Source organism: Oryctolagus cuniculus, chromosome 11 (assembly GCF_051225735.1).
Source record: "Oryctolagus cuniculus isolate XC-2025 breed Fujian yellow rabbit chromosome 11, ASM5122573v1, whole genome shotgun sequence".
NCBI classification, from domain to species: Eukaryota; Metazoa; Chordata; class Mammalia; order Lagomorpha; family Leporidae; genus Oryctolagus; species Oryctolagus cuniculus.
In genome coordinates, this window is record NC_142877.1 from 101,580,307 (window position 1) to 101,602,871 (window position 22,565).

General features: G+C 41.1%; 2 protein-coding genes across 8 annotated transcripts in view; one reads left to right on the forward strand and one right to left on the reverse strand.

Annotated features, from left to right (window-relative positions):
• Nucleotides 1-925: 925 nt before the first annotated feature.
• On the reverse strand, nucleotides 926-21,079 carry IKBIP (IKBKB interacting protein). 3 transcript variants are annotated; one of them, XR_007919762.3, is made up of 4 exons: nucleotides 20,542-20,988; nucleotides 14,537-14,654; nucleotides 7,093-8,036; nucleotides 926-1,842 (listed from the first exon to the last, which is right to left on the reverse strand). XR_007919762.3 is itself a non-coding variant. In XM_051846564.3 (3 exons), the coding sequence occupies exons 1-3, from the start codon at nucleotides 20,715-20,717 to the stop codon at nucleotides 1,087-1,089; spliced, it is 1,050 nt and encodes a 349-aa protein (XP_051702524.1). In that variant the 5' UTR covers nucleotides 20,718-21,056; the 3' UTR covers nucleotides 926-1,086. The 3 variants fall into 3 exon arrangements, 2 of the variants coding, with proteins under 2 accessions (XP_051702524.1, XP_017197528.2); XM_051846564.3 differs by lacking the exon at nucleotides 7,093-8,036 and having other exon boundaries at nucleotides 20,542-21,056; XM_017342039.4 differs by lacking the exon at nucleotides 926-1,842 and having other exon boundaries at nucleotides 5,429-8,036; nucleotides 20,542-21,079.
• Nucleotides 21,063-22,565, forward strand: part of APAF1 (apoptotic peptidase activating factor 1) — a 129,863-nt gene continuing 128,360 nt past the window's right edge. For 2 of the 5 annotated variants that reach the window (XR_016216979.1, XM_070052732.2), the window contains exon 1: nucleotides 21,063-21,313. The gene's annotated coding sequence lies outside the window, so the exon portion shown is untranslated. Of the gene's footprint in view, nucleotides 21,737-22,565 lie in introns of all 5 variants that reach the window. The other 3 variants (XM_070052733.2, XM_070052734.2, XM_070052735.2) reach the window with 3 other exon arrangements.

Genomic DNA, 22,565 nt, shown 5'->3' on the forward strand with positions numbered 1-22,565 from the left:
ATTTTCTGGTAATTATCAAGTGATTTTTTTTACATAGTTTCCTTTGCGTGTTTGGCTTGATTGGTTATTTTATGCTTTTTCCTGTTAAGTATTTAAGTTTTCCACATTTTCTGGGTAGTAGTTTCCTAGTTAAAATAAAGCTATTAGAATAATAGCTGGGGGGCTGGTGCCTGCAGTTCCGGCATCCCATATGGGCTCTGGGTCAAGTCCTAGCTGCTTCACTTCCCATCCAGCTCTCTGCTATGGCCTGGGAAAGCAGTACAAGATGGCCCAAGTCCTTGGGCCCCTGCACCCATGTCGGAGACATGGAAGAAGTTCCTGGCTCCTGGCTTGGGATAGGCTCAGCTCCTGCCATTGTGGCCATTTGGGGAGTGAACCAATGGATCAAAAACTGACCTCTCTCTAACTCTACCTTTCAAATAAATGAATAAACCTTTAAAAAATAGTAACTGGGATTGGTGCTGTGATGTAGCAAGTTAAACCATTGCCTGCAGTGCCAGCATCCCATATGGGCACCGGTTCAGGTCCCACCTGCTCCATTTCTGATGTAGCTCTGTGCTGGTGCACCTAGGAAGGCAGTGGAGGACGGTCCAAGTCCTTGGGCCCCTGCACCCACATAGGAAACCCAGATGGAGCTTCTAACTCCTGGCTTTGACCTGGGCTAGCCCTTGCAGGGCAAGACCAAATGATTTCTTAAGCCTTTATAGCTGGGCGTTTTCCACCTCTGATTGAATTCTACAGCCCTGCCACTAAGGAGAGGTTCTTCAGTCAGGGCCCCAACCATATATACTGTGGTTCCTGATGGGCACTGAGGGTATGTGCATGTGTATGTGTGCTATTGTCTAAGAGTATGTAAGGGTATGGATAAGGTTCTTGCTATAAGTTACCAGTGTAGGTTTTATATTATTTACTTTGGAAAATAAAATGTTGTTTAAGAATTTTATTTTTCCTGTATAAAATAGAATCAAATACAAAATGGTATTCTTTCCAAAATATCACTATTTCTGATTTATCAGTCTTTCCATACATAACAGTGGTCCTGCTTTTAAAATAAAAAAGTCACCTTGATCTAACCTAAATGTCAAACTAATCCATATCTGAAATGTGTGTTATTTCATCTTTAATATCACTAATCTCAGCCCGGACTATTGTTAAATTAGATATTTTTTCATTTAAGAGAGCAATTTCTTTTTCTCTTTGTAGTAAGTCAGTAACCAATCTCCCAATGCGTAGTGTTAAGTCATTTATCAGTGGTTCCAAACGGGCAAAGTCCTTCTTTAGATTATATACCTTTGGTTTTAGACCATTTGCAAAGGTCACTGTCTTCAGGACTTTTGCTCTGTCACTTTCTAAGCTTAAAAATCTATCCGCGTGCTTGTTGAAATCACTCTTCAGTTCAGTTAGTGTCTTCTTAACAGAGTTAATTCTTTGTGAGTTTTCTGATGCTGTCTTTCGGAGCAGTGCTGTTCGGTCAATGCTGCTGGAAAGAAGATCACCTATGTTTTTTACTGTATTTTCTTCTACTTTTTCTATTTTATTTTCTAGTTCTTGCACAGAATCTGTCAATGATGTTACATCAGTTACTAAACCTGAAATGCGTCGTATGTCTGTTTTTACAGTTGTAATCTTGAGACTGACATCTTTTGCCAACGAAGTTGTACTTTGGTCTACTTTTGTAATGTCTTCAGAAAGAGTTGTCAAATTGTTGCTCAAAATATCCTGTTTTTCAGTTATCCTGCCAGACCAAGTTTTTACTTCATAAATTTCCTCCTGTAGACGCTTTAGATGAGCATTTATTTGTAAAGACTTCAATTGTTCCATGACAGCTTCAGATTTCTGACACTATAAGAAAATATAATACCACAATGATTAAGTCCACTAAAAGTTTAACATAATTCAACTTAAATTTTAATGTGTTATTTTTACCTACAACTTCACTGCTGTTTGGGAAAGCATATGGTAAAAGATGACTTCAAAAGTAAGATCCTTTGGAACAATTTAAGTTCATTACTAAAGAATAAGAAGGTAAATATTAAGGCCATTTCACAAAATGCTACTGGAAATTACATTTTTCTGTTATCATTTTTGAAATATAGGTCTTCTGTGTTGTAACAAAATGAGCTAAATGGAAGTGATGTGATTTTCAGTTGCTGGAAAATGAAAATGGAAATCTCTGCAATGGGCTTTGGTAGATTGTGAAGTGAGACTAGGTAACATTTTTTCAGCTTTATTAATATACTTATGGTATATAATCTGATGTTTTGATGTATGTATATGCTCATACATTATATCCTGATATCTCTAAATTGCCATTCTGGTTTAAACTTGGACATATTAGCTGATAAACATGTTGAGCCACTCAACTGCCTGGCAACATTTCAAGTTGTTATTTTTATTGTTGGTGATGGTAATGGGTTTTGGGTTTTAAGTGTGAGAGTGTGTGTGTGTGTGTGTGTGTGTGGTAACGGGGCAGTTGTATTTATTTATTTATTTATTTTTAATTTTATTTGAGAGGCAGAGTTACAGACAGAGAGGAAGAGACAGAGAGATCTTTTATCCCCTGGTTCACTCTTCCAAATGGCTGCAACAGCTGGAGCTGGGCCAATCTGAAGCTACGAGCCAGAGCTTCTTCTGGGTCTCCCACACAGGTGCAGGGACACAAGGACTTGGACCATCTTCTACTGCTCTCCCAGGCCACTGCAGAGAACTGGATTGGAAGTGGAACAGCCAGGACTCGAACCAGCACCTATATGGGATGCCCACACTGCAGGCGGCGACCTTACTCGCTACGCCACAGTGCTAGCCCCAGGACTATGTTTTAAAGTAGAAGATTCTCCCCTACGCTGCCTTTCAAATAAAGTAAAAATAAATGAATAAAGGGAGCTGGTGTTGTGGTGTAATGGATAAAGCTGCTGCCTGCAGTGCTATCATCCCAAATGGGTACAGGTTTGAGCTGGCTGCTCTGCTTCCATCAACTCCCTGCTAATGTGCCTGGGAAAGCAGTGGAAGATGGCCCAAGTCCTTGGACCCCTGCACCCACATGAGAAACCCTGAAGAAGCTCCTGGCTCCTGGATTTGGACTTGACCAGTTCCTGCCATTGTGGACATTTGGGGAGTGAACCTGCAGATGGAAACACCAAACACCCACTTCCTCCCTCCCCCACCATTTTTCCCTCTCTCTGTCAACTCTGCTTTTCAAATCAATCAATATATCTTAAAAAAAAAAAAAAGAAGAAAAGAAACGAAGGGGGGCAGTAGGTGTTTGATGCGTTGGTTAAAATGCCACCTAGGATGCCTGCATCCCATATCAGAGCACCAGGTTCAAGTCCTGGCAGGCAGTATTTGATGGCTCAAGTACTTGGGTCCCTACCACCAATGTGAGAGACCCAGATGGAGTTCCTGGCCTAGCTCCAGATGTTGCAGGAATTTGGGGAGTGAAGCAGTGGATGCAAGTTCTCTCTCTACTGTTCAAATTTAAAATATTAAGAAAAAAGAGAATAGTCTCTACTTTCTGAGAGCTTGTAGTATAGTTTGGATGTAGAATGTCTATAAATGGATAATTTGAAACTCAGAGAGCAAGAATAAAACAAAATGCAAAATGCAAAACATCTTTACAAAATTAAATTTGTAGTTTAAAAGAAACTTTTTTTCTTAAAATGTGTATTTCTTTTCCTTCTTTCTTTCTTTTTTTTTTTTTTGACAGGCAGAGTGGACAGTGAGAGAGAGACAGAGAGAAAGGTCTTCCTTTTGCCGCGGCTGGCACACCACGCTGATCCGATGGCAGGAGCCAGGTACTTATCCTGGTCTCCCATGGGGTGCAGGGCCCAAGTACTCGGGCCATCCTCCACTGCACTCCCTGGCTACAGCAGAGAGCTGGCCTGGAAGAGGGGCAACCGGGACAGAATCCAGTGCCCTGACCGGGACTAGAACCCCGTGTGCCGGCGCCGCAAGGTGGAGGATTAGCCTAGTGAGCCGCGGCGCAGGCCAAAATGTGTATTTCTTTGTGAATTATCTTTCTTAAGTTGAATTTGGCTTACTCAGCTATTTTTATTAACATAAATTTAGTTCAATGCAAATAAAAACATAATTTGCTCAGAATATTGTTTTGATGGCAGTTTTAACTTTAAATGGTTGTAAATAGTTTTAACTTTAAATAGGTGCAAAAGAATTATGGTGAAGTGCTGAAATGGGACAGTATGACAGTGAAGTCAAAGTAGCAATTCCTTCCTTGGCCATCATATGTTTGGTTTTAAAACGTATTTTAGGATTTTTTTCTCTTCAATTGCTTTACATTATGTTAATCATTCATGGAGGAGGTGATTCAAACTGTTTTTGTTAGAGAAATCAGCTTTGTGAAAATGTTATTGTGGGATAGGACATTAAGGAGTAGCTTCAATTAGGAAGGAAATCAACTAGTAATTGCAAAACCATGTTTTATTTTTAAGGAGAACGTTCTCTAATACAGTGTATTTGCTGAAACAGTCTCCCAAGGGTGAAAGGAGTAGGTAGCCTACTTTCATCTATTTGATTTTTCGGTCACATTTTATTACGTATCCATTCTGGCAGAGTAACTGTAGCTTAAGAGCATTACATAATTCCAGCACCTCGGAAAGAGCTTAGCTGCTTCTTAGAAGGATCAGATTAGGGAGCTGCTGGTAAACCTCTTTGTCTCACTTGGTAGCTTATAGTGTAATAGTCTTGAAATTGTAGTTTAAAATTAAAAAAAAAATAAATATGAAAGGCAGAAAGAAAGCCCTGCAGAGATTTTTCCATCTACTGGTTCACTCCCCAAATGCTCACAAGTTGGTGCCAAGTTGGAACCAGGAGCCTGGAACTCAGGCTGGGTTTCCTTGGTTGGTGGCAGGGATTCAGGTACTAGGGCTATCACCTGCTGCTTCCCAGGGTGCGCATTAGCAGGAATCTGGAATGGAGAGGGGTGCCAGGGGGCAACCCAAGTGCTGCTTCATAATTGATAGAATTTTTCATTAATTACAAAGCTAAGAAAATGAGTCTTAGGATATTGGTAGTTTTCCTTAAAGAAAAGATGAACAATGTAATTTAATATCTGACATACAGGGAAGTTTTTGAAATTTCAAGTTTGAAATAAATGAATCGAAGAAACAGAGGAAGACATATGAGTGTATTTATCTCTAGGGAGTCTTTCTCTCTCTCTCTCTCTCTTTCTCTCTTTTTTAGTTATTTATTTGAATGGCAGCATTCCAGAGAAAGAGGGAGAGACAGAGAAAGATATCTTCCATCCACAGGTTCACTCCCCAGATGGCCATAACAGCAGGGGCTGAAACTGGTACCATATGAGATGCCAGCATTGTAGGCAGCGGCTTAGCCCACTGTAACACTGGTCCCTAATGCAGTTTTTTAAAAACAGGAAAACCTGCTTAGTAAAGGAATACACAGAGACACAAACATCTACATGTAAATATATTTCAATAATTTACTCATGTAATAAGGTAGAAGTACAAGTTTTCGCTTCCCTTGTAAATGTCACTATAGAGTACAGTGGTCATCTTGTTTTTATTTACTCTCTATAACCATTACCAGGGTATATATAAGTTCAAATAAAGTTGTTATTAAACTTGATAACAGGAGCCAGGAGCTTCTTTGGGTCTCACACGCGGGTGCAGGGGCCCAAGTGCTTGGGCCACCTTACACTGTTTTCCCAGGCCCATTAGCAAAGCACTCAATTGGAAGAGGAGCAGCCCAGACATGAACCAGTGTCCATAAGGGATGCTGCAGGTGGCGGCTTAATCTACTACATCATAGTGCTGGCCCTTAATGACATACTTGTAATATCATATTTGTAATATCACATTTGTCACCATTTATTATAATGCTGCCTTTCCTTTTCATAAGTTTGTTAGTGTATTTTTATTTTAAGTAGACTCGTTTATCTAGAGATCATATATCTAGCAAACTCAAGAGTCTAACAGAACCTTAATGGTAGAGGGAGTAGGAGGTGGGACGGTTTGGAGGTGGGAGGGTGGGTATGGGGGGAAGAACCGCTATAATCCATAAGTTGTACCTATAAAATTTATATTTATTAAATAAAAGCTTTCTATTAAAAAGCCCATGTATATGAAGATAATCCAAAAGCTCATAACACAATTCATAAGGAAGGTCTTAAATAAGCACATATTTAAGTGTATTTAAAATTTCTTACTAGTATCTGTAACACAGTTTAGAACCTTAACAAAAAAGAAATCATTTCCCAGGCTTTATAATTTCTTTTTTTTTTGACAGGCAGAGTGGACAGTGAGAGAGAGAGAGAAAGAGAAAGGTCTTCCTTTGCCGTTGGTTCACCCTCCAATGGCCACTGCGATGCAGCCGGCGCACCATGCTGATCCGAAGGCAGGAGCCAGGTGCTTCTCCTGGTCTCCCATCATGGGGTGGGAGACCCATGGGGTGGGGGCCCAAGGACTTGGGCCATCCTCCACTGCACTCCCTGGCCACAGCAGAGAGCTGGCCTGGAAGAGGGGCAACCGGGACAGAATCCGGTGCCCCGACCAGGACTAGAACCCAGTGTGCTGGCGCCGCAAGGCGGAGGATTAGCCTAGTGAGCCGCGGCACCGGCTCCAGGCTTTATAATTTCTAGAAAGTGCATAGTAATTCATAGCAAAGCCTCCAGGCTCTCCCTCAGGCACATTAACTTTTATTTGAACAAAATTCCTATGAACTTGGTTATATGGATTTTCAGCCTGCAGTGAATTACAAAGGAACATGAAGAATATGGCTGAAACAGGCATATTCCCAACTAACCTGACAGCAAGGTAAGTTGATAGAAAAGGTATAAGATATAGACACAGGTTTGAAAAACAGTAATTTAATGAAATGGTAAAAACTGTTTAATAGTTCCTAGAGACAGCAGTGTATTTGGGCCCAAAATAGTACGTGAAATTAATAATGACGCTCATTCATTATTAGAAAAATGTTTTCAAAACACTAAACATATTGTTTTAAAATAGAGAAATGTATATTTGCAAATTTTTTCTATTTTAAATGATAAAAACAAAAAATGTTTTAGTTAAAAATATAAGCTCTAATTATGTGGATAATCCATGTGTGTAGATATCTCACCTATCTTCCAATAATGCAGGATAAAGTGAGGCATTTTCAAATAACCCAAAAACATGAAACTGATCAATTTACATATAATGATATAGGTCATCAGAATAAATGTGAATTTAAAAGTCATCATCAATTCTTTTATTTTCTAGAGTATGATCTTCTAGAATTCCCTTTTCTTTTGTACTTGAATATGCTGCAAAGTCACGAACTTTTCCTTTTAGAACATCCAGTTCATTTTGCATCTTTAGTATGCTATTGTCATACTGCATTCCTTCAAGGGTTTTCTGCATCTCCATTATTTCAGATACTGCTTTCAGCATATCATCTTCCATATTAAACATCTGCAAAGTCAAGTCTTCCATTTTCTTTTCTGTTCCTATCAGATCCTGAGAGACTCTGAGAATAGAGCGAATAGCATTTTCAATTGTTGGTAAATGTGTCTTGCATTCTTCAACTTTCGGTTCATAGTTGGAAAGTTTATTAGTCAGATCTTCATCTCTGGCAAAGAGAGCGTGCTGCTCCTCTTCTAGCTTTTCAACTGCTTTTGTATCAGAGCCAAGCTGCTCTTCTACTCTCAGAAGATCCTCTTCTTCTTGTCTTTTTACTGTTCTAATATTTCTTAGTGTGCTATCTTCCAAATCTTTTAGCCGTTCAGTGAGCAATTTTATTCCTTGCTCAGCAGAGTTGATTTGGACAGTAACTTGAGAATGTATGTGTTTTGCTTCTGATTTGAAAATGTCTGTGTTAACATTCATTTCTTCTAGGCTTCTCTTCCAGAAATCTGTAATATTCTGGAGTTTTTGATTAAGGTTTTGCATCTTTTGAGTGAGCACTTCTTCATTATTTTGAATGTCATGCATGATACTTTGGAGGCTGGATACTTCCTGTTCAAACTGGGTCAGCAAAGACATGGATGATGTAGCTTCCTGCAGGATACTTTCAGTAGACTCAAGCTGCATTTATAACACAAAACAATTCCTAAGGCTACTTAATAATTTTTACATTGGAGAAACAAACTTTAACAATAAGGAGCATAATATACCCACTTCAAATTCTGAGGATGTCTAAACTATCCAAGTATATCAGAATTATATGGACAAAAACATTTATTGATTTGTTTTAAACAAATTTACTAGATTAGCCTCATTTTAGAAAAATATACACCTGAATCCTGGATATTTATGCATTTTCTTTTTCTTTTTCAAAAAAATTTACTTATTTATTTAAAGGCAGAGTTAGAGAGAGAGAAGGATAGACACAGAGGGCGATCTTTCATCTGCTGGTTCACTCCTCAAATGGCTACAACGGCTAGGGTTGGGCCAGATTGAAGCCAGGAGCAAGGAGCTGCTTCTGGGTCTCCCACGCGGGTGCAGGTGTCCAGGGACTTGGGCCATTTTCCACTGCTTTCCCAGGTGCTTTAGCAGGGAGCTGGATTGGAAGTGGAATAGCCAGGACTCAAACCATTGCTGCAGGCAGTGGCATAACACGCTGTGCCACAGTGCAGGCCCCAACTTGTGCATCTTCATAAAGATATATTGAGGATAAAAATGTTGGAGAAGGGGCTGGTGTTGTGGTATAGTGGGCTATACTGCTTCCTGTGATGCCAGTATCCCATTATGGGTGCTGGTTTGTGTCCTGGTTGTTCCACTTCAGTTCCAGTTACCTGCTAAAGGCCTGGGAAAAGCAGCAGAAGATGGCTCAGGTGTTTGGGCCCCTGCCACCCACTTGGGAGACCTGGGAGCAGCTCCTGGCTCCTGGCTTCAGCCTGGCCCAGTCTTGGTCATTGCAACCATTTGGGATGTAGGCCAGTTGATAAAGACCTCTCTCTCTGTGTGTCTCTTCCTTTCTCTCTCTCTCACTTTCAAAATAAATAAATAAATATTTCTTAAAAATGCTAGAGAAGCTTGAAATACATCATTTTTCCTTTTTTTTGCTCCTATGAAAGTAACATACATGTCATTTTTATTGTTATTTAGCTTTTTTTTTTTTTTTACTTTTCCTAAATGCTATGATTCTGGAGGAGTTCCTACCTGGAAAAAAAAATATACCTTTTTTGATTAACCTCTTACAGAGAAGGTACTAGCAATCACATTTTACAAAGGCAAGAATGAATGAAAAAGAAAACAGTTTAGGGAAATGCATTTTTTTGTGCTGTGGGTTTTTTGGAGGCCTGGGATTGAGTCCTGCCTCTACTTCTGGTCCAGATTCCTGCGAATGTCCCTGGGGGACAGCAAATGGTGACCTAAGTATTTGGGTTCCTGCCACCCTTGTGGGAGACCTTGATGGAGTTCCTGTCTCCTGGCTTTGGCCTAGTCCAGGTCCAGGTGTTATGGACACTTGGGGAGTGAACCAGTGGATGGAGGACTCTGTTGGTATCACCCCCTTTCTGTTACTCTTTTCAGATAAATAAATAAGTAAATAAATTTATCTTTAAATCTTTAGTAGGGCAAGTTCATATCAAATGGTAAAGTGTTCTAAGCATGTGAAAACCATAGTAGGGTGGTAGGTGTTGTGATGAGAGGGGTGGTTCGTCTGTGGTCCGATGGGAGCCTTGGATCTCCTGCAGTTTTGCAGAACACTGATAACTATGGATTCTAACATGGACTTCATCTAAAGAAAGCCACGGACCATTAATAGACAAAAAACATGAATCAATTTGTATGGTGGCATTCAAATCCTAGCAATTTGAGAGAGCATAAAGTACCAAGTTTTTGAAGAGCATGGCCTATCATTGTGCATTCAAGATTTGAGTTTGAATAACCTCGTCAAGACTCAGATCCTCTTCAAAAGTTTCAAGTCTCATCTGCATTAAACCTCTCCATTGAACCCTCTCACAAAAGTCAAAGCTTAAAGGGACTGAAACCCATTAATAACATCCCTTTTATATCCTTTCCTCTGACTTCTCTTCAATTTTTTTGACCTTGAAGGTCTTTCCTGTTACTTATGTTCCATTAGACTAGAGTCAAAAGAACTGTGCTTTCTAAAAACATTTATTTTCTGTGGCCATGGTTGGAGAAGCATAAGCTTGGCATAAGTTTCAAATTAAATCTTTTGTTGTATCCTCTATAATGTTGAATCAATAATTTAAAAAAGAATGAGGTGATAAAAATACTTAAGGTTAGAAACTGTATTGTACTGGGACGAGAGCTCTCAACCTAAAGGTTGTTGAGTCTTGCTGTATTTACTCTGCCTCCTGCAACATATACAGTAACTGGGGAAGTTACTTAACCTCTCTGAACTTCAACTTCATTATCTGTAAAGTGAATCTGACAATATTCTCCCTGGCTACCTCACAGGGTTGTTGTGGAGATCAAATAGGGATCAAATTTTATACAAAATATTTAACAGACATAGGGCCCTATTACACGGTTGCAAGTCATTTCCTCAGCTGTTAGGCCTGGAAGGGTAGGTGATAAACCAGTCCAGGCTGGTACACAGTAGCAAGGCTATGTAAGATTTTCCTCTCTCTGAGTAATGAATGCTATAGTGGGCTAATTCTAAGAAGGAGGAAGACTGTAAATTACTGCTGACAATTTTCTGCAGCAGTTATAGTTTATGACAGATTCATGATCTGCAAAATTTGTTTACTTAATTTTAAAATGCAAGAACAAGAGCAGAACATTTTGTGATGGGTCCCACTGGGTAAAAGTAAATATTGTTTTAGTGATACATGTGAATATGTGTGTGTACTTGGTCATTAAGTAAAATGCATTTTTTCCTATAAAAAAAAAAGAAAACCATGGTAGGCCTCTGATACCTCCTAATATGTATCTGGAATATAAAAAGGCCAGGTCATGGACCTCTTTAGTCTACACATGCATAGACAACAGCTTTGGAGACTACTAAAATGTCTAGAAGTGATCATTAATTCATCAAATGTTTGCAGCATTGTGTTGAAGAATGTACCAAAACCAAGACCAATAAAAATAAAAACAAAAAACACAGTTCTGCCCAGCAGCTTAGTTTAACTGGGGAGAAGGATGTGCCTATATGCACTGTGATAGGTGAAAGACAATGGGAACATTTAAGTGGAGACCCAACCCAGACTTTAGTGATCTGGGGAAGCAGTCTAGAAGGAGTCTTATCTAGTCACTTCTTCTCTATATCACCCTAATAGCAAATTAAGCTTTTAAAAACTGCTTGTGTATCATGGTACTCTTTTGAAAAACCATTGGTGTTTCCTAATATTTCTAGAATAAAGTCCCAAATTCTAATACCTCTCCCTATGCTATTCTCTTCTCCTCCTTACTTAAGTTCTATCCTGACTTTAAGGGTCAGGCAAGATCTCAGTCCTTTAGTGTAACACCCTTCCACAGCTCTAATTCTGACAGCCTGAACACCGGTCAGGCTGGACACCTGTCCTGTAAAACTGATTAATTATGCACCTCCCACATATTTGGCACTTAGCAAAAATAATTTAAAAATGCTGAGAGTGTTTCTGTGGCAGGCTTTGTACTAGACGTTGGATGTAAAATATACACATAGTAGTCCTTGATTTCACAATTTGATAGGGGAGATACTGTTTTGGGTCTTCCGTGTTCTATATTCTAGAGTCCCAATAAGATCCATTGAGTGTATGCTGTGAGCTAGTTCCATTATTAGATGCTAGGGAAATAGAAAACACAGAGTATTCACTCTAAAGACAAGTAAGGGAGGCACATTACTGACAAAAATCACATCTACTATGATTAGTATCACAACAGAGTTAGCACAGGGAACAATGTATGCTCAGAGTAGAGATACGAAGTTGGAGGTCAGTGAAAAAGAGGCTTAGAAGTGACTCTGAAATCTGATTCTTTAACAGACTGATGAATTATCCATGTGAAGTTCTGAAAGCTTCTATCTAAATTCCTTAGGGGAAGAGACCAAGTCATAGTTTTTTCATGGTCCCCATATTTCAGTATACAAGGCCAAGTTTGCTGGTGTTTAAGAAAAATGCCATATGCCTCCTGGGCCCACCCCAATCAAGACCTAAAGAAGTTGCAGGTGATAGGTAGCATAGTGTATCCATACTGACCGTACCGCGTAAGATAACTGGAGCACTCTGAGACATTGTTTAGAAATTATTTTGAATGTACATACATAGCTATAGTACAAACTCCCTTAAAATACCACTTCTGAGAAGTACTGATATATTGGTAGTATGTGTGCAGTATTAGGTTTAGTACTTTCATTAGAAGTATTCTGAAGAGGCAAACTTATCTTCATCTGAGGTGTCTTCCCATTTAGGCTGTTCACCAGAAGAACATCACTGTCATCAGAGGTGGTATTCCTCAGGTCCAAGATCAACTTACCAGGAAAATAACTCTCAACATTTAATGTGAAAACATTTAGTGACTAGTATACCACAGTAACTAGCATTTATAGGCTGTCAATATATTTTAACAGTTTTTTTTTAAAGCAAATACCTTAAATTAGTGCTTGAAGGTTTTCAGAGTTTGCATATATATTAAATGTTGTCTTATGCATTTAAAAATCTTATTTAATAAGTGATGAAATGAAGGCCAAGAGAAGTCAAAGTGATTTATCGAAGAACACAATTGTGATGAGAGCCCACATCCAGTTGTTCTCCCCTCCTACGATATTATGCTGACCTTTAGGGCCAGCTTTGTGAAAAGGCAGCTATTAGCAAACTACTCTCAGGGCAGACTGTGAGACAAAGAGCTATGAAAAGACGATTTCTTGGATTCTATGATGATATTTTGAAATCTGCCTCAAAAGCATTTTACTTGTCACAAAAATTTTCATTTAAAAAGGAAATTTAACTTGGTTCAAAATATATTTTCATTAGTTTCTAATTAAGTAGACTGAATTTCTAGTTTCTGGATTTAAATCAATAAGGTGGAATGCTCCCAACAATTATAACCAGATTCCAACTCTGTTTTACGTCAAAATATCAACTCCACTGCAGTTCCTGTCCACAGCCAAGCTCACCTTCCTTGGACTACCCAGCATGTGTAGAGATGCTCAATTTTCACCTACGGTCTTCTCTTCTGGAAGATTACATACTCATTCCACGCATGCGGTGGCTGGGATTTGGGGCTTCCATTTCATCTCTCTCTTTGAAAGGGAGAGAGAGAGCAAGCGCCTGCTCGTAACCACTGGTTTACTCCCCCAATACCCACAATAGCCAGGCCTGGGCCAGGCCGAGCCTGGGAGCTGGGAACTCAATCTACATCTCCCATGTGGGTGGCAAGGACACAACCACTTGAGCCATCACCTGCTGTCTTCCAGGAGGCGCAGCAGGAAGCTGGAATTGGCAGTGAAGCCTGGATGTGAACCCAAGCACTCCTGATACAGAACGCTGGTGTCCCAACAGGCATCTCAATCCTGTGCCAAATGCCTACCCCTCACCTTAGTTTTGTAACACCCTTGACCACCATGGTCCCAAGAACAAGCCCTTGTATACTTTATGACATGAATAAAGATTTAGTGAATGAATAATGAACAAAGCATGATTCCTAGTGCTAGCTTGGTTTCTGGTAGCTAGAAAAGGTTCACATGATGCTTACTGATTATAGTTGACTCAACCCTGAAAACGTGGGGGTTACAAAATGCTTTGTCTCACATTTCTAAGAATCACAATAATGATATGCCTGGTAGAAATCAGCATTTGCAATTTGAAGAAACACAACATAGACATTATATTATTTTAATTTTCATTAGAACTCTTATTTGTCTAAAGAAACATTTATTTTTAGACCAGTCGTTCATACATGCATATGTATATATCCTTAAAAATGGAAAGAAAAAAATTGATCTTTTTCCAGTAAGTGCTATTCATATTCTAACTTCATACCTAAAGATCAACCATATATTCAATGCTTTAGATAACTGACACATAAGTAGAAAATGAACATATTAAAATGAAGGTATTAATTTTATCCAATATTAGAAATTGTTATATAAAACAATCTTTGTCCTTTCAAGGTACAATCTGAGGGGCTGGCGCCCTGCTGTGGTAGGCTAAACCTCTGTCTGCGGTGCTAGCATCCCATATGGGTGCTGGTTTGTGTCCCGGTTGCTCCTCTTCTGATCCAGTTCTCTGCTGATGGCCTGGGAAAGCAGTGGAAGATGGCCCAAGTGCTTGGGTCCCCGCACCCACATGGGAGACCTGGAAGAAGCTCCTGGCCCCAGCTTTGGATTGGCCCATCTCTGGCTGTTGCAGCCATTTGAGGAGTGAGCTAGCGGATGGAAGGTGTTTCTCTTTGTCTCTCCATCTCTCTCTCTCTGTAACTGTGCCTCTCAGATAAGTAAATAAAATCTTAAGAAAATACATATAATCTAAGTCCAAATTGGATTAGAGGGAGAATTTCAACAGGTAGAAAAAAGACCAATGAGAGTTAAAAGAGTAGTGGTATAAAAGGCATGAGGAAAGAAATTCTGGTGGGGTAGAATGGTGGTGGGGAAGAAAAACTGGACAAACACCCCCAGATAAGTCAATCATAATTACCTTTTCTGAAATTAAACTGATTTTCCTTTGAAGTCCTTGGAAGTCGGTGGTTTCTAATTTCAGTAACTGATACTGGCTTTCCACCTTTGCAAACTTTTCTGACTGATGAAATACAAACCTGGAAAAGAAAAAATAATCATTACTGCCTAATTTATATCCATTTAAATCTGAACTTCAAAGAAGTATTATACCCTCTTCTGTTAAGAACATACATTCTTGCATGGCCAAGATGCATCCTTTATTTTATTTTAATGAACACTCAAAACAGCCATGTGCACTGTAGGTACTGGCTTACCTCATGAGAAGAAGAGTAGAACATTGCCCTTGCTCACAGTTCACAGTTAAGATGTAAAATATCTATTGGCTATATGCAGAAGAAGTATTTTGGAGGAAGATACATTACGTTATTTAGAACAAGATCTTTGATCTTAACTTTTTTTCTCAAGGCCATTTGGGCAATCTCTAGAAAAAAAAAGTGCTTTTACATTGAAATGTAGGAGAAACAAGATTATCAAGAGTTTTAAAACTAAAATGTAGGCAAGTAGACTAATGAAAAACAGTGGGATAAAAGGAGAGGTGACAGTGATTAGAAAGTGCAAAGTAACAGAAGAGGTATGAAAACACAAGACAGCCATTGTCAGAGACAACAGAACACAGGTGCTATGCAGGGTGTATAAACTGTACAATTGAATATACTCCATGATATGTGATACAACTGATATAGATGCACTTTAGACATTCTAAAATTGGAGTGTGTTCCTCATCTGGCAAACAGTACAGGGCAGAAGCATAAAAAAGGAAAAGAGCTATCCCAATAAATCAACATCTGAACAGGAGTTGAATGAACAAGCACAAAAGAAATGCCTTGGATCTAATACATTTTGGTTATCTACTTTAGCTCAATTCTTCAGGCTCAGAAAAAGCAGCAGTTGAAACTCTTTGTATACTGAGTCATCAAAAAGCAGTGGAGCAGGACCATGAGAAGTGCCTGCCTAAATCATTTTACTGGGGCCAGTAGTTCAAAAGTTTCACAGCATATTGGGATCATCTGGCAGCTGTAACAAAGTCCAATACCTGAGTCCTACCCACAGATTGTGATTTGATTGGTATGGAATGTGGCTGAGCTATTGAAAATTTCAAGAGCTTTCCTGGTGACATGGTACACAGGCAAGCTGAGAACCACTAATTGACCATGTTTAGTAAAATTTCATTTCCAGTGAAAGAGAAATATTTAAAAATCCCCAAACTTAATGAGGTGAAACACTTCTCAAATGCAGCTGTCTTAGCTTTGTGCATCTTTGCAAGATGGTGGGTGATGTTCCAAACTCATAAATGGCATCATTCATCTGACAGTTGCTGTAAAACTGTCCAAGTCAAAATGGATTTTTTGCTTTCTTTTTTTTTTTTTTTTTTAATTATTTTAAGTCAGAGCTAGAGAGGAGAGAGTGGGGCGGGGGGGAGAGAAAAGAGAAGAGATCTTCCATCAGCTGCTTCACTCCCTAAATGGCCACAATGGCCAGGGTTGGGGCTGGACCAGAACAAAGCCAGGAGACAGGAACTCTGGGTCTCCCACATTAATGGCAGGGGTCCAAGTACTTGGACTATCATCTGCTGCTTTCCCATGTGCACATTTAGCAGGGAGCTGGATCAGAAGTGGAGCAGCCGGGATTCAAACCAGCACTCAAAGGATACTGGCGTTGCAGACTAACCCCACTGCACCACAACACTGGCCCCAAATTTTTTGCTTTTTAAACAATGTTTACAATGTTACATGAAATTCTGATTGACGATGCTGGCTAGTGTCTATCATATGAGATACTTACAATCCTAGGTTACATACAGATTGTCTTTTGTCATGCATGCCAATATTAACATTTTTAAAATTTATTTTTAAATTTTAAGTTATACAAGTTTAATGTACTTCATATATACAGTTTTAGGAACATAGTGACACTTCCATACTCTTCTTCCTCCTCCCTCTCTCATTCCTATTGTTAATTTTTACAAAGATCTATTTTCAATTTACTTAATGATCATATAGTTAATCCTACACTAAGTAAAAGAGTTCAACAAATAGTATGAAGAAGATAAAGAAAACACTGTTCCTCAACTGAAGAGACAAGGGCTGTAAACAATCATGGACTTTCAAAATGTCTATTTCACTCCAACACATTGTATTTCAGGTACTCTGTTGGTTACCTCAGATCAGGGGAAAGGTGTTATCTTTCTGGGACTGGCTTATTTCACTAAGTATAATGGTTTCCAGTTGCACCAATATGAACTTTTAAATCTTCTGGTTATTAGAAAACAGTTACTCTAATTTTCAAAGACAGATGGATAGACATAATATTTTTTAATGGCTATCTCATTCCTACTCCTGGGTTTTAAGAATTCCCCCCCTCTCCTTTTTAAGAGTACAGGTTTATCTAAAATCAGGAGCTAGAGGCCAAGGATAGAGAGATCACCTTAAAGAAAGTTAATTTCGGGGGCTAGTTTCATTATTCATTACCTCACAATGTTACTCCATTGTAATTTATCCTATAGATCAGGGAATTTATTCAAAATGAAAGCATTCTTATAAAAGAGTGTGAAGGTTAATCTTCTACAAAAATACATTAAGAATTCTGATTTTTAAAAATATTTTATTTATTTGAAAAACAGAGTTAGAGAGGGAAAAATAAGAGATCTTCCAAGTCCAGGCAATCAGATTGATATACTCCTTTGGCTTGGGGCTAGGTAGGAGATTCTAGAAAGGCCAACTGGATTACTATTAAGATTTTATTTTTATTTATTTGAAAGGCAGTTACAGAAACAGAGAAAGAGACAGAAATCTTCCATACACTGGTTCACTCCCCACGTGGCTCCAATGATTGGAGGTGGGTCAGGCAGAAGCCAGGAGCCAGGGGATTCTTCCAGGACTCCCATGTGGGTAAGGACTTGGGCCATTTTTTGCTGCTTTCCCAGGTGCATTAGCAGGAAGCTGGATGAGAAGTGGAGCAGCTGGCACTCGAACTAGTGCCCATATGGGATGCCAGCACTGCATACAGTGACTTAACTTGCTGTGCCACAGCTGGGCCCCAGAACATTTGGTTTTATTAAATATTTTTAATACCCATCTCTGGATTTCTCTTCAAATTTATGTATCAAGCATAAACTTCAAGAGAACTCTCATGTTAGTGAAAATATTCTTATGATTGTTATTTTTGAAATGGTTAGCCTCTCACCATAATAAAAACAGATTTCACCCTTGCTACACGTGGATAGCTCATGCATGAAAAAACAAGCACGAAGACGACTAAGCACAAGCAATGAAAAGTGGGCTGAATGGTGATGAATTATAAAACATTTTATTTACTACTTACATGTGCTAGACACTATTTTAAGTGCTTGATAATAATTTTATAGAAGCTACGTGTGCCATGAGAAGGCTGCTTTGGTTCTGAAAAACTGTTTTCAAACTGGCATCCAGGTTGATATGATAAGGGTAGCGTGGTTTTTAAATTTTTTTAAAAAATTAATTTACTTAGAGGGGCTGGTGCTGTGGCACAGCAAGTTAAAGCCCCGGCCTGCAGTGTCGGCAATCCCATATGGGCATCGGTTCAAGCCCTGGCTGCTCCACTTCCAATCCAGCTCCTTGCTAATGCGCCTGGGAAAGTAGCGGAGGATGGCCCAAATCCTTGGGACTTTGCACCCATGTGGGCAACCTGGAAGAAGCTTCTGGCTTCAGTCTGCCAGTTGCAGCCATCTGGGGATTGAACCAGCTGATGGAAGACCTGTCTCTGTAAATCTGCCTTTCAAGTAAATAAATCTTGAATTTACTTAGAGAGAAAGAGACACAATATTTCCATCTGCTGGTCCACTGCTCAACTGCCTGCAACAACCAGGACTGGGCCAGCCCAAAGCAAGGAGTGTGGAACTCAATCTAGGTCTTCCACATGGGTGACAGGAACCCAAGCATTTGAGCCATCAGCTGCTGCCTCCCAGGGTGTGCTTCAGCAGGAAGCTGCATTGAAGTGGAGGTAGACTTGAACCCAGGCACTTCCATGTGGGATGTGAGCATCCCAAGAGGCGCGCAGCACCTTTAGTGTGCTTTTAACTATTTTAACAGGTGCCGAATGTTTATTTGAAAATTGCTTGCAAATGTCTTATGAGGATAAATTTGAATTCCCAAATTGACCATGAATATTTTGCCACAGTGAACAATGTATATGTATACGTTATGTATATATACATATATATATGTATATGTAGAGTATACATATTAAACTTAAATTCTTATGGGAGATTTCATAAGAGCAACCAAGTCAACTATTTTGAAGATGATATAACTGTCCATTTAAAAAATAACTTTTGATTCTGCATTGACATTTTGTAGACATAGTTCAAATTTAAACTTCCAAATCAGTGCAACATGTTTTTTGTCTTTATGGTAGGCAATTAAAAACAAAAACCCCCAACAGTATTTCAAGTTTTATTTCCTTAAAAGTTTAGTTTCCTATTGCAGCATTTTCTGAGGACAGCAACCAAATTAGAGGAAAGCTGAACATTTTTGTGATGTAATTGATCTCACATGATTATGAAGTTTTAGCTAATTAATGGAAATTAATAAATTTAGCAACTAAAACCAGCAAAAATGTTTTAGCATAAGTTCTATTAACTCAGTATCTTTCCCAATACAAAAAGGTATTTTGAAAATAATTCATCCATGGCCGGTGCCGTGGCTCACTAGGCTAATCCTCCGCCTTGCGGCGCTGGCACACTGGGTTCTAGTCCCGGTCGGGGCACCGGATTCTGTCCTGGTTGCCTCTCTTCCAGGCCAGCATTCTGCTGTGGCCAGGGAGTGCAGTGGAGGATGGCCCAAGTGCTTGGGCCCTGCACCCCATGGGAGACCAGGATAAGTACCTGGCTCCTGCCATGGGATCAGCGCGGTACGCCGGCTGCAGCGTGCTGGCTGCGGCGGCCAGTGGAGGGTGAACCAACGGCAAAGGAAGACCTTTCTCTCTGTCTCTCTCTCTTTCACTGTCCACTCTGCCTGTCAAAAAAAAAAAAAGAAAATAATTCATCTAAAGAAGGTGAGGCACTTGAAGGTGTAAGAGCAGTTTATTTAAACAGTAAATCCAGTACACCTAATTACATAAACAAGTATCACCTGAGTAAAACATACTTTTTTTTTTTAAAAAAAGAACGTATAATAATCAACATTTCACTTTATTTTAACAAATTTTTTATGAACTTCAAGAAATACACGACCTGGGATGAGTCACCAGTAAAGTATGATTCAAAATGTGCTAGCATCAAAAATGTTTTAGATTAGAGGAACTTCAGGGTCTCTGGAAGAGTAACAACTGTTCCTAAATATCTTACAAATTGATGAAGAAAGGTAAACTCTATTAATCGTACCGTGTCAGTCTTGCTATTAAAATGAGTTAGATTATTCCTAAAGAAAATAGGTTAAGTAAAATAAATAGCTTCCCATCGTTGTTTCCAATGTTAATTTTTCCTAACAACAACTGTGTTGGGTGTAAGGCTATATATTTAGTCTCAAGTAAACACAAGCGCTCTGTTTTTGTAGTTTTACAATGCATACAGAAGTTTAACCTGTAATTTAGGAAGACTTTAAATTCACAACGCATGCACGTTGATCGAAATAGGAGAAATCCTTCCAACTCTGGAATCAGCTAACACTGCTGCTTTGAGATAATGAAATCTAAAGGTTACAAAGTTCCCATTAGGCATCTATGGGGCAAATGTGACCGGCACCCAGCGCCCACGAGTAACGGTTTACAGCAACGTCAAAGATCAGGCGCCTAACGAGGTTTGTCCTTAATCTGCAGACCTCAGAGGCACGGCCCCGGGGGTCGCGGCTGGGGGACCAGCAGCCGCCAGCATGGGGGCTGGAGGTTAGGGGGATGCCCGGTCTGGTGGAAGGATCAGGGGCTGGACTCCGATGAGCAGGGCGACCACAGGAGGCCGGACACGGCCCGGGTGGCTCCGCGTCCACTTACCAGGCCAGGCCCAGGCACGTCCCCAGCGACAGGAGGCTCAGGCCCGTCCGGGGGTCTGCCCAGCCCCCGCCTCGGCCGCCCTGGGCCTCTGAGCTTTGGCCGCCCTCGCTCCGCTTGCCGGGGTCCGCGAGGGCTCCCTTGGGCCCAGATTTCTTCCTGTTCTTCACCTCGGACATGTCTGGAGGCCCAGAGGACACACCCGGGGCGGCTTCTTCAGCCGGGGGGAGCGGGACGTGGCCGCCTTTGCCTCGCCGGCGGTGAGCGCGCCCCCGCACAGCCTTGGCGCCGCCCAGAATCCAGTCCCTTTTCTCTCCCAGCCATCCTGCAGCTCCACAGTCTCCCAGCCTCCCGCCTCCCAGCTCCCTCTGCTGAGGCGGAGCCCCACCTCCCCCTTCCTCGGCGTCACCGCGGCTGACCAGAGGAACCCCAGCTCCTGGGCGCGCGCAGGGACCCGAGGGCGTGGAGCCGGGCGGGGCCGCGCGCGCCACGTCAACGGCACGGCCGCCGTCGCTGTCTAGGTCGGCTCTGGGTAGCAACGCGGCGCGCCCCTGTGGCTTAGTCACGCCTCCCCACGTAGAGTGTGGGGCGCGCTTCCCTACGTGCGCGTGCGCCTCCCCGTACGCGCCCGGGCACAAGCCGGGCGGGGGCGCGCGCGGCGGCAGCCGCCTCGAGGGACTAGCGGCGTGTTTATTTGCATGCGCGGGGGCGCGCTGATCCAGCGGGGCGGGCCCGGCGGGTGTTTGACTGCTGGTCGGTCCTGAGGCAGGAGGAGGTAACGATTGGTGTGAAGTGCGTGTCCTGGGGCAGAAAGAAGGGCTGAGGGAGCCGGAGGCGGGGAGGCCGGGCCGTCGGCGACCCGCGTGGGGCTTGAAGTAGCCGTAGTGGCGTCCAGAGTGGTGTCGGGCTCTCCCGGGTGCAGCTGCCGCCCGAGGGAAAGAGCGGCAGCTCGGCTGGCCCTCCTCCCTTTGTGTCCCGGGGCGGGGTCCGCCCCGCGGGTTTTCCTGCGCCCGGGGGTTGCGAAGGCCCAGGTGAGGCACCTGCGCGGCTGATGTTCCTTGGGGCGTTGGGGACGTGGAAAGCTTGTGCCCCGCTTCCTGCGTTCCCGGTGGGAAGCCCCATTGCCACTGGCCGCACCCGCGATGAGATCTCTGATCAAAGGTTTGCGTAAGTTGACCTGCTCGATGTTCTGAGCCAGGTAATTTTAGCAGATTTCAGGGTCTGAGGGTTAGGGGACAATGAGATCTTTAGTAATCCTTTATCTTCCTTAGCAGGAAGAGAAATTATCTAATGAGGAAGTAGTAAGCTACAGGGTTCCTGGATGAATTTGCTCTCGACTTTGTATTTTATGTCAGTGAAAAGTTTTGGCTTTCCATTTTGATGTGATTGTAACGGGTGGGACAGAATATTTCACTTGGGGCAAGTGTACGGTGTACAAAATTTAAGTGTAATATGGATAGGTGGAATTGGGAATTAGTCACAGCAAGCCTAACAAGCGACTGTTTGCCTAGACACTAAAGTGAAAAATTTCGTTTTTGTTTTGTCAAGTCCATTGCAATGAATAGAGGAATTTTCTTGTTTAAATTAAGAAAGTAGAAACGTTGTTTGAAGATATGAAGGCCTTGATTCTCATCGTATCTGTCAGTTAAGTTTCATGGTGGTCCTGGGCGTTTTGTGATCTTGGACAACACAGACAAATGCCCTACTTCCTTAATTTTGCAAGTGCTACAGTTGGTGACTTTTAAAGATTATGGTCATCATTGAAGCTTGATGATTATTGCCCCTTTTCTGTGTGCTCTAAATTACTTGTGCTTAATTCCGGTTTTGCACTTAGGACATAAACTTTCTAATTATTTGCTCTCGTTTTCTTTTCTTCTGTGTTGTGAATTCTTCTAGAAACAGTCTGAATTGAGTTTTATACTCATGGAAAACTTCATGTTCTACTTGACATAAAATTGGTAGAAACTTAAAGTATTTACTGCAAAGAATATTGTTCTTTCTTAATTCAAGAAATCTGCTTCAAGAAT